This window comes from Chiloscyllium punctatum, chromosome 39 (assembly GCF_047496795.1).
Source record: "Chiloscyllium punctatum isolate Juve2018m chromosome 39, sChiPun1.3, whole genome shotgun sequence".
NCBI classification, from domain to species: Eukaryota; Metazoa; Chordata; class Chondrichthyes; order Orectolobiformes; family Hemiscylliidae; genus Chiloscyllium; species Chiloscyllium punctatum.
Window position 1 is genome coordinate 20,701,184 of NC_092777.1, and position 12,378 is coordinate 20,713,561.

At 40.4% G+C, this 12,378-nt stretch overlaps 1 protein-coding gene across 2 annotated transcripts in view; it reads right to left on the reverse strand.

Annotated features, from left to right (window-relative positions):
• The window catches only part of gas7b (growth arrest-specific 7b), a 440,079-nt gene that overhangs the window by 235,184 nt on the left and 192,517 nt on the right, over positions 1-12,378 (reverse strand). For both annotated transcript variants that reach the window (XM_072558282.1, XM_072558283.1), the window contains exon 2: positions 1,130-1,250. In XM_072558282.1, the coding sequence (XP_072414383.1) occupies positions 1,130-1,250 (121 nt within the window). The remainder of the gene's footprint in view (positions 1-1,129; positions 1,251-12,378) is intronic.

Genomic DNA, 12,378 nt, shown 5'->3' on the forward strand with positions numbered 1-12,378 from the left:
AAAATAGTCTAATGGCAACTATGTAGTCATTATCTATTTCTTTAAAATCCAAGCGATGCATTAGTGCTTTTAGGAATGGAATCCTGCGATCCTTGTCTGGCTTACATATGACCCCAGACCCATAGCAACGTGATCAACTGAACTTGTCTAGCAAGCCACTTGGTTCAAAGACAACCTGGGATGGGCAACAAAGACTGGCCTTGCCAGCAATGCCAGCATCTCATGGAAGACAACAAAATAAGCATTAAAAAAAAAAGGCTGAGGCACAATGCCCAGAATTGTCATTGGCACTCTAATGTTGTTTCTCCTGACTGCAGAGTCTAGAACAAGTGGGCACAATCTCAGCACTCATTTAGCACTGACTTGAAGAGAAATTTCTTCACTCAAAAGGATTGCCAATCTTAATTAGAATGCCTTACTTCAGAGTGTTGTAGGTGCACTAGAGAATATATTTAATAGATGAAGATTTTGGTCTCTCAGGAATTCAAGCAATAAAGGGACAATCAGGTGAAAAGGTGGAGTTAAAGCCCAAGTTCAGCCATTTTCAGACTGAATGATGAAGTAACCTCAATGGGCCATTTGGTCTATTCTTGCTCCTATATGTTATGTTCAAAAAAGGGCAGCCCTTTATTGAGAATCATATCATAGCTGAGCTGACACTTATTAGATAAGCTGATGCTACCTTGAGAATGTAATTCTGGGATTTACAGATTAAAGAACCTAAACCACCATATTCCATTCAAAAAGATGAAAAGACTTAATCTAAATTTGTTTCAGAACTATAACCTGGTGTTGTGTAATTTTTAACTAAAGTTGTTCAATATTTCATTACAACTCCATGACACTAACTCTTGCGCTATAAATTCTGAGCGGTATGGTCATGTCCCACAACCACCTGACGAAGAGGCAGCACCTCAAAAGTTCATGCTTCCAAATAAACCTGTTGGACTATAACCGGGTGTTCTGTGATCTTTTTTAAAAACTTTGTCACCCCAGTCCAACGCTGGCATCTCCAAAATCAATCCTAAACCAAGCCAAACTCAATGAAAACAAGATGGACCTATCCAGTCCAAGAGTTTTCCATTTCCAAAACATTCATGTGATTAATGCATCATTTAATGGGACTTACCATTTGTGTAGGCATTGACATAGTACTTCCGACCTTGTGGGGACATGTAACACTGCCAACCCTGCGGCAGAGGAGCATAAGCCATTTCCTCAATCGTTTGTGGACTTACTGACGTAGGTTTCTGTAAAAGGCAAAGAAAAGCACGAAATTATTTCCAAATTGCTGTATACAAGCAACGCACAGAGTAAGCAACCAAGTGATGGCATCTGCTTAAGTCTATACCTATGTACAAGTTTGTCCAGATTTGGGAGCTAATACATGACGACTAATGGAACTTTCACCAAAGACATTTTAAAATTTATAAGATTTGAATAATGTTGACCAATTCAGACACAGCACCTTCGAGAAGTGGTTGCTTAGTACAGAGAGTGGAACATTTAGCTAGTTCTGTATTAGTGCACTACTATATGTTATTAAGCATCATTTTTTCTGATCTTTGCTAATGGTTTATTATTCCAGATGATAGTTTTGCTTTTAGCTAAAAAATGCTCAATTATAATGTTGAGCAGCCATTTCCACTATTCCAGTCAGAGTTTGCTGTGTTCATCATTAATCGTTTCCTCTGTTGCCATGCCATAAATTTTAACTCAACAAATAAACAGGCACAATAATGACTACATTACAAAAACAACTGTTGGCTGCTAAGTGCTTTGGGACAGCCTGAAGTGGAGAAATTCTGTATTTAACTGCAAGTCTTTTTAAATGGACATACAATGTAAGAAATGATTCATTGTTCCTAAATTACTCCTATTTAAGATAGAAAGCAGCGAGATATCAACTAAATACACACACCCCCTGACATGTATCACATAAATAACAGGAAACAAAAATGAAGCAAAAGATATTGTCAGCACTCAGTTGCTGGGTGACTGGCAACAGTAGTAATTGTTTAAAAGGGAATTGGATAAAGAAACCTTTGAGAAAAACAAAAGAATAAAAGGACCATGGGAAATGTAGAACAAAGCTATACATATTGGAGAGCTCCTTTATACAGGTAGCACCATTGCAAAGGGCCAAATTTTTTGCCAAACAGACAATTTCCTATCCATATCATTTATTTGCCCTCAATTCCATGGGTTTCTATTTCAGCTAACAGTCTCTTGTGCAGGACTTTTGAGAAAGTCCATATAAACAACATTCAACTTATGCTCTATTCTCACATTCCCTCTCTGTTCATGTGTATGCCAAAATGTTTCTTAAGCATTGCCATTTGTATACGCTTTGTCCATCTCCCCTGGCAGCATGTTCCAGACACTTACCACCCCCTGTGTAAAAACCTTATCTTGGATATTTCCTTTCAGCTCCCCCCCCCCCTCACCTTAAACCTATCACCTCTTACTTTTGACAAGTTCACTCCCAAAGACAACTTGGACTATCCACGCTTCTCAAACAGGGAACACTTCTGAGGAAGGGTGACTTGATCCGAAACGTCAACTCTGATTTCTCTCCACACGTGCTGTCAGACCTGTTGATCTTTTCTAGCTATTCCTGATTTTATTTGCCAACCTTTACACTCAATGCCCTGACTGAAGGCAAGCATGCCAAGCATCCTTTTTGCCACTTTATTCACTTGTATTGCCACTTTCAGGGAGCTTTAGATTTGCATCCCAAAATTCCTCTGCACATCAATGCTCCCAAGGGTCCAGCCATTTATTGTAAACTTCCCTCTTGCATTTGACTTCCCAAAATGCATCACCTCATGCTCATTCAGATTAAGCTCTCATTTCCCTGCCCAACTTTCCAGCTGATCTGTAATCCTGCTCTTTCCTTTGACAACCTTCCTCATTATTCACAACTCCAATTTCTCCAACTCAATTAACCGAACCAAATACTCTCCACCTGTTTCCTTCGGATATTCGAGGTTCCTTCGTATATTGGGCTCACCAATAATCTTTGCTGACCACCACTGATCACAGAGCACCAGTCAGAAAAAACATCACCCCTCCACTGCGTCTGTCTATGACCAAGCCAATTTTGTTTCAAATTACCAACTCACATGGGTCCCATGTAATTTGATTTTTCTCAACCAGCATGACATGAGGAACTTTGTCAAATGCTTTAGTAAAGTCCAGGTAGACAATCCCATCTACTGTACTACCCTCAAACATCTCAATCAAATTTTAAATAAGAACTCCTCTGCACAAAGCCATGCTAACTATCCCCAATAAGTTTTTTGAGTCATGTTCACCTTGCATAGCAAGCACCATATAATTGCTTTAATTAACTTAAGAGTCTGTTATTTCTGCTGCTACATGTTAATAAATATTTTGTTGGGTAGTTAATATTGTCCTTTAAAAGTAATGAAATGGGGTCCTACAAAGTTTATCAATTCTTGCTGGCTTCCACATGCACTGGTGGGAAAACAATGGTACAATTAGTTTGTTCAATATGCACAAAAGTCTACTTAGAAAAGGATTGAAATATGCAAGAGGCTGAATAACTGCAGTTCTTACAAAGTCAAAAACTTTCAAAATTAAAATATTGAGCATTTGATTTTATGCTTGTTAAATAAAATAATCAATCACAAAACATTTTTAAGCAACCTGTTGGGACATGATGCACAGAGACCTTCTGCTCCAGAAGCAAAGTCGCTACCACTGCACCACAAGACTCCATTTTTAATAATCGAAGATTTATATTGCTAATTGAATCATGCTTAAAAATAAGAAAATGTCTAGCTAATCCCATAGCAGTACCTTCAAATTCGCTGTTCATTGTGATTTTTTTCCTTGATTTTTTTCCTTGATTAAAACAGTATTTAATAAAAGGACACATATTTAAGTAACCCAACTTTTGGATCATCTTTGCATAATAAAAGGGGTTAAATCAAATTAGAAATTACATGTAACATTTTGTTATCTTATAGTGCCTTTGGTCACACATCTATTCTTCTATAGACATGAAATTGCTCAGCCTTCATTATTATGTAATAACTGAGTTCCTGCAATTGATTTAAGTAATGCACGAGCTTCTGCTTAAGCAATAATGAGTACCTTGCTTTAATTCAATTTTTTGCATGATGGAAGTGAAGTTCCAGGCAATGAGGATGCAGATTTATTGTTTCATCTAACTTATTAAAAAAAAATTGTTCATGGATCAAAGGCATTGCTGACTAAACAGTATTCAAATTTGTAATTGCCCATCTCATGGAATTGTGCAGAAGGAGAAGCAGAAGTACACACCACTGCTGAGACTTGGGGACATTCACACCATTGGGCCACGTTTATATTGCAGCACCACAGCACTGCAGATGCCATGAGGTACGTGTGTAAAGGGTAGTAGTGTAAAGGTCTGAGTTATTTGTTGCTGAACAGCAAAAAGGGGCCTACACTACCAGATAGCCAGCTTGGACTACAGCAGTGCAACTCAGTGCAGTGCCCTGGATAAGCACAACACAATAGTGCAAGTAGGTTAAATGATCTTCCATGCTCTCCAAGGCTACAAGTCACCATTTAACCATACAACCTCATACTCACATGGCCATCATTCACTAACTCTGATGCTACACTGTCATTGCACAATGCTTTACTGACTACAACCTCATTCCTCCATACATCATGTCAACCCAACACTCGTACTCAACTCATCCTCCTAAACTACTTGCCCTTCCTGCTCACTCACTGGAATACCTCACTGCTTTAGCTTATGCAGCGCTAATAACTGCTCTATTACACCAAACTACCTCCCTTTGTCTCAGTGCAAAACATAATTGGCTCAGCTCCTGGGCTGGAGTAACTGAGTCCCTTGAATGACTATGATGGTATTCCTTAACCAACCCAACCACCCCGTCGCTAAATGCTTTAACTCCCCCTCCCACTCCGCCAAGGACATTCAGGTCCTTGGCCTCCTCCATCGCCAGACCATGGCAACACGATACCTGGAGGAGGAGCGACTCATTTTCCACCGAGGAACCCTCAGCCACAGGGGGATGAATGCGGATTTCTCCAGCTTCCTCTTTTCCCCTCCCCCCCCACCTTTTCTCAGTTCCAGCCCTCAGACTCAGCACCGCCTTCTTGACCTGCATTCTTCTTCCCTACCTCTCCGCCCCCACCTCCAGCCTATCACCCTCACCTTAACCTCCTTCCACCAATTGCATTCCCAACGCCCCTCCCTCAAGTCCCTCCTCCCCACCTTTAATCTGAGCTTGCTTGGCACACCCTCCTCATTCCTAAAGAAGGGCTTATGCCCGAAACGTCGATTCTCCTTCTCCTTGGATGCTGCCTGAGCTGCTGCGCTTTTCCAGCAACACATTTTTAAATCCTTTATAGCATGAGTCAGCCATACAATGCTTGCATTGACTGAGATCAAAATAGGAGCACATATAGGCAGGTGCCAGTACTTCAGAATTGGTTAAAAAGAACAGTCAAAAAGCTTACATTTGAGAGAAGTGTGGGCAAAGAAAAATTAATTGGAATAAATTACCTGTTCACGTGACGTAGGCAACAATGGCTAAGCCAACATTTATAGCCCATCCCTAATTGCCCAGAGCACAGTTGAGCATCAATCACATTAGTGTGGGTGCAGAGTCAGAGGCCTGGCTAGTTAAGGATGGCAGATTTCCTTCCTTAAAATGGCATTAGTGAGGGAGATGGGTTTTTACAACCACCAACTGTGGTTATGTAATCTTTATTAGACTAGTTTTGCTTTTAATTTCAGATTTCTATGTAAAAAGAAAGCAACTTGGATGAAGGAAAACAAGCAAAAGCTTCAAAAAAAACCTGTGCTTTTGTAAAAGAATAAGTAAATCATGAAAATGCAATAGACAAAAACCAGTAGCTTGATAAGAAAATTGTAACCCCAAAAAAAGTGAGATTTTCTTTTTCAAAGAATTTCAATCTATTGGATCAATTGGATAAAACATCTGTGCAGTAAAGCATGACATCTATAGATCAGATTAACAGAAGAACAATAGAATTGATAAGAGATTGAGACACCAGAAAGCATTTTTTTTTAAAAAAAGGCAGAAAATATCAAAAAGCGCATTTCAAGTTGAAGAAAGGTAATATAGAATCACAGAAAAGCAGAGTAGTCCATTCAGCCTTTCAATATAGTCACGGCTGATCATCCAACTCAGTCCCCAAAGTTAATTTAACACTTTGGCCTCAACCACTTCCTGTGGCAGAGAATTCCAAAGTCTCACCACTCTCCAGGTGAGGAGGTTGTGACTCATCTCAGACTTAAGTGACCTACTCCATATCCTTAGATTTTGAACACTGGTTCTGAAATCCCCATTCACTGGGAACATCCTTCCTGAATATATCCAGTTTCACAGCTTTATTTGCGATTCCCCCTCATTCTTCTAAAGTCTATCCTAATACAATCCCAATTGATACAGTCCCCTCTGTACATCAACCCTGCCATCCAAGTAATCGTTCCCAATTACTTAAAGCTTCACCTCCAAATTAGGTTTGTGGGTGCAATTTAATGTTACTTACCCAGGCACAGTCATGTTTCAGAGAGGCAGTCGTCACTTGAGAGGGAGACCTAACTGGATTCAGTGCCTGGCCAGTGTCAGCCCTCCCTGGATTCAGCATTTTGGCGGTGAAAACAAACACCACCTAGAGCTACCACTATTGAAGAGTCAGCAGCTTCAGGAGATCTACTCAAATATAAGGAATCCAAGTATGACCTTCGCAGAGCCATTAAGACAGCCAAGGACCAATACCGATCCAAAGTAGAGATCGGGACAGACACCCAGCGATGATGGCACCACAGATTCTAAAAAGAGACAATGCAAGATAGCAGAAGATGGCACATCCCTCCCAGATCGTCTCAACGCCTTCTATGCTTGTGTTGAGCAGAATTTTGGTGGAGGTAACACCGATTCCAACAAGTCCTGACTAACCTATCCCAACAGTCACTGCATCAGAGGTCAGATCAGTTTTCCTTCGTGTGAATCCAAGGAAAGCGATGGGACTAGATGGAGTGCCAGGCCATGCACTCAGAGCATGTGCAGATCAACTGGCAGAGGTCTTCTCGGATATCTTCAACCTCTCCCTGCCTGTTTCAAGAGGGCTAACATCACCCCTGTGCCAAAAGAAGGCTCATACAGCATGTCTCAATGACTACTGCCCATTGTGACCACCAAAGTTGGGGCCAAAGTAATTTGAAAGGCTGGTCATGGCATTAATCAACTCCAGCCTCTCCACTACTCTTGACCCACTCCAATTTGCCTATCAGACCAACAGATCCATGTCAGGTGCCATTTCACTTGCCCTTCACTCCTCCCTGGAACATCTTGACACCAAGAACATCTTCACAGGAATCCTACTTATGGACTACAGTTCAGCCTTCAACACTATTACTCCCTCGAGACTGATTATTAAACTTAGTAATCACGGACCCAGCCCCACTCACTGCAACTGGATCCTCAGTTCCACAGGCCCCAGTCAGTGAAGACTGGGGACAATATTGCACCCTCACTAACACTCAACACTGGAGCCCCCCAGAGGTGCGTACTCAGCCCCCTACTGTACTCACTGTATACCCATGACTGCATCACCAAATACCACACTAACGCCATTTACAAGTTCGCTGATGACACCATAGTCGGTCAAATCTCAGATGGCGACGAAACAGACTACATATGGGAGGTGGAAGACCTGGAAAAATGGTGCACTGAGAACAACCTAGCTAGCTCTCAATGCCAGCAAAACCAAGGAACTCTCTTTTGACTTTCGGTGGGACGTTACTCATGCCCCCCACACATTAATAGCACAGAGGTGGAATGAGTGGAGAGTGTCAAGTCCCTGGGAGTGATCATCCACAACAAGCTTTCTTGGACTCTTGTGAATGCACTGGTTACAAAGGCCTAACATCTCTTCTTCCTCAGGCAGCTGAGGAAATTTGGCACGATGGCGAATACCCTTGCCAACTTTTATATGTGCGCCAGAGAGCATTCTGTCTGGATGTATCACTACCCAGTATGGCAACTATACCATTCAAGATCAGAGATGGTTACAGAGAATGGTGAACTCGGCCTGGAAAATGACAAAGGCCAACCTCCCACCCATAGAATCCATCTACCAGGCCCGCTATTAAGGAAAGGCCGCCAGCATTCTTAAAGATCCATCCCAACCTTGACAATGTTTTTCTACAACCTCTACCATCAGGGAGAAGGTACAGAAGCCTGAACACACGCACCAGCCGGTTTCGAAGAGTTTCCACCCTAACGTTGTTAGAATACTGAATGGATTCTCAAACTCTTAACATTCGCCTATACCTGGGTGTTTTTATTTTTGCTGCTGTTTACCTATCATTTACTTATCTACGCTACTTAACTCTGATCGGCCTATATTGCTCCCAAGACACAACTTTTCACTGTGTCTCAGAACACACGACAATAAATTAAATTTAATTCAGAAAGCGCTATAATAAGTGATGACTGCAGCCTGTCTTTTATTCAGGTAGAGCTTAGGACCACAAAAGGGGGACCCAGGAGGCAGATGAGTGAGGGAGTTGGAGGCTATAACAGGGGTAATGGGGTCAGAAACAGACAGGAGGTTGGACTTTGGAGACCAAACCCAGGCACAGCTGTTATGTCATTCCTGCTATGATTGGCTGCATAAGGTCCAACCTTATGAACTTGCTACAAATGTGTTAACATCTGGTAATTAAATAGGGCTATGCTGAATGCGCAAGTTGCGCTGCAATCACATCAATTAATTTCACAAAAGGACTTGAAAATTCACAAAACCCAAAATTTGAAAAAGCGATGGGACTAATACCAGTCAGGCAGATGTACCTTCATAACTGGTGTGTGGCAATGTCTATCTCTTTCTCTTGAGAGATAGAGACTGCTTCACAATCAAATTTCTGGGCCAAGTCTCCTTTCTTTTCATAAAAATGTTTGTAAGAACCTTCTTAAATAGGCCCAAAGGTTATCATAAAAAAAACAGAAGTACTAACTTTCAGGAAGAATAAATCAGTATCTTTGATGGCAGGCAACAACTTATGTTCGTACATTTGCATGAGGTTTTGAATTCACATCAGATATTTTACTCTTTCACATTGCAATGATACATTGTTAATGAAACAATAGATGACTGACCAAACAGTCAAACTAGAAAATGCTACCTGTAAACTGGCAACCAGCAATATTGATTAACATTGCATTAAAATAACAACCAATTGATAATCAGACAACTGTGCACAATGTAGAAGATAGAAATACAGCATAAGCTGCCACCTTCTGAATATTGACATTCAATACAGTGAGCTATAATTCAAGATGAAATCCTTCCAAATATTCAATACCAATAAACTATTATAAGACATGACTGCCAACTTAAAGAAATAAATAAAAATCAGAGGAAGGGAACTCTTGCAACAATTAAATGGATAACCTAGGAGAATTGTATACCATTTTCAGGTTTATATACTAGGCACGAGAGGACATACAATTGAATCAGATGTTACTGCACATTGAATTTTTTCTAATCAGGATTCCACATTTTCCAAAACATTGAAATGACCCTAGTCACGACTAACATTCTTTGCGATTATTATGCATTAATCCTCTTTATCCACCAGCCATTTCCATGCTTAACCACACCAAGGTTCACCTCTGTGTGATCACCCTTATCTGAACACACTTCTACCTGTTTGATTATAGCTAAAGCTGGCCTGGATGATTTCTCTTCCCATTCCCATCTCAGTCAGGGATCAACCCCTGAACCTCCCATCTTTCTCACATCTATACAATACCATTTCAGAGATAAGACTTGCATACATGGAGCTTCAAGTTTAAAGTTCTAATGCTACGGTTTAAAAATACTCCATAATCAAAGTTGGAAATCAGCAATTTGGACATCAACCAATTAGAACTCCCCTCCCTCCAAAATTTCCATTCCTTACATTCCAACTTTGAGGCACCCAGCCTTTAACTCCTTCAGCTTAACATTAGTCCAGTTGGGTGGATGGCTCACTTGCAATGTAGTTTGATGCCAACAGCATGGGTTCAAATCCCACACAGGCTGAGGTTACTGTGAAGAACTCCCCTTCTGAACCTCCTCTCCTTGCCCGAGGGGGTTATGGCCCTCAGGTTACACCATCACGAGCCATCTTTCTCTCAGCAAGCAGCCCTATAAACTGGTCAGGCTATGGTAACTTTACTGGGAGTGTCTTGCGCAGTCTGGGTCCCACTGACTGAAATTCCCTTCCTAAAACTTTCTCCTCCTTTACTCTAAACAGATTTCGCTGACAATATTTTGACAAGATCCTAAATAGATCTTCAAGTTAATGTAAACTCTTTTACTGCATACAAATCAGTGGCTCCTCCATGTTGAAAAGTTGCAAGGAATGTAAATTGCTAACTCCTCATATGAACAGGTGCAAAACAGAATTCTGTACATTTATGGATTGTGGTTGGAGTCAATCTCACACCTATGCTTTAAAATGTCATGCAAATGGCTATGATATGATTATGCAAATTAATTTATCACATAGATTAAAGAGGCATTGAGTGTTACTAGAAAATGAAACTTTAAAACAAAACTATGAAGGTTGAGCTCACTGACAAACTGACATATTTTACAGGAAGTGTGATAAAAGAAGGACGTCAGAAGCTACCACAGGAAATAATTCCTGCAAGCCTAGAAAGGTATTTCCTGAATATACAAATCTCCTGCTTTAAGCATACATTTAGTATAAAGTATTGACAAACCCAAGATTAAAAAATGGACAGCTCAAATTTTTGTTTTGTAGCTGTTTTACAACGATGCAGCTCCTGATGGATCTGATAATTCTTCGTACTTCCTTCCTTTTTTTAAAAAAAAAATCTATTAGGGTTGCAATCGATAGGCATGAGAAGCTCGGATATCTTGCACGTGGCTATTCCAGACTGGTAAAGGAGATCAAATCCACACGCTATATGGAAGTGTATCATTACTGACTCAAATCCCTACCTCAATCATACATCTGTATTTTTAACCCAGAGTGACTGGGTAGTGCTCAGGAGCTGGGGCCTTGCCTGCATTCCTCCTACCACAATCCAGAGGGGTTTAGAATAATTGTAGCAATAACCAGCACTTTCCATGAAGTCAGTCCATTCAGTGCAAACCAAGGATGAATTAAGACTCCAATCTGTATGGTTTAATTCTTTGAATCATTACATTTTGGGGCATGGGACCAATCATATGAATTATTTCAATAAATCTGAACTGTCTACTTTTTCTTCTATCTGAAGTCATCTTAAAAGTATTCTGGTTTGGGCAGAATACAAAATTTAATTGAAGAATCCAAAAGGATTCTACAGTTTGCTGTTAGGAAGTAAAAATGCACCAAAAAAAAGTGTCCATTGATCACAAAAACTAAGACCAATGTTGACCATGTTACTATTCTCCACTGACCTCAAATGAAAAGTGGCCGTAATTGTTTTGTGTCCTCAATGAATCATTATTACCCTCCCACACTCCAGCTACTGAGTACATAAACAACACAGGCACTGATGTACTAATAATGTGCATTTCTCGATTATCAGCTTCTTAACACTACGATCAGCAGTTTGTCTGGAATGCAGAATCTAATGTGAGGCTATTTCTGCACACTGAAATTAAATGCATACAAATATTCTGTAAGAAAATCTATCCAAGAATAATGAAAATTCAACACTTTGGGATAATAATGATGAATATTAAGAATTGACTCAATTCTAAATAAAAGGCCGTTTGTTGATTATCCTATTATTTGGAACTAGACTGATGTCCTTTGAAAATGGAATGGTTGCAGGTTCTATACCATGAAGAATAGTGCTAACCATATTTGCTGGAGAGGTAAGGAAATAAATGGTCTGCAAAGTTAGATTCATACCATATTTGGATATCAAAGAAATTAAACTGAACTTTTATAAAGCAACACTTAGGCTACAATCACAGTATTGCCTCCAGGTTGGTCATACTTGAGGCAGTTTGTGGAGGGTTCTAGGAAAATGCAAATGAAATTGACTAGAATGATTCCAGGAATTTAGGCACAAAAGGTTAGTTTAGAGAAATTAGAGTTGTTGTGGTTCTGTTCGCCGAGCTGGGAATTTGTGTTGCAGACGTTTCGTCCCCTGTCTAGGTGACATCCTCAGTGCTTGGGAGCCTCCAGTGAAGTGCTTCTGTGATGTTTCAAGCCACTGAGATGTCACCTAGACAGGTGACGAAACGTCTGCAACACAAATTCCCAGCTCGGCGAACAGAGCCACAACTTCGAGCACCCGAGCTACAAATCTTCTCCCAAACTTTGAAATTAGAGTTGTTCTCTGTAGA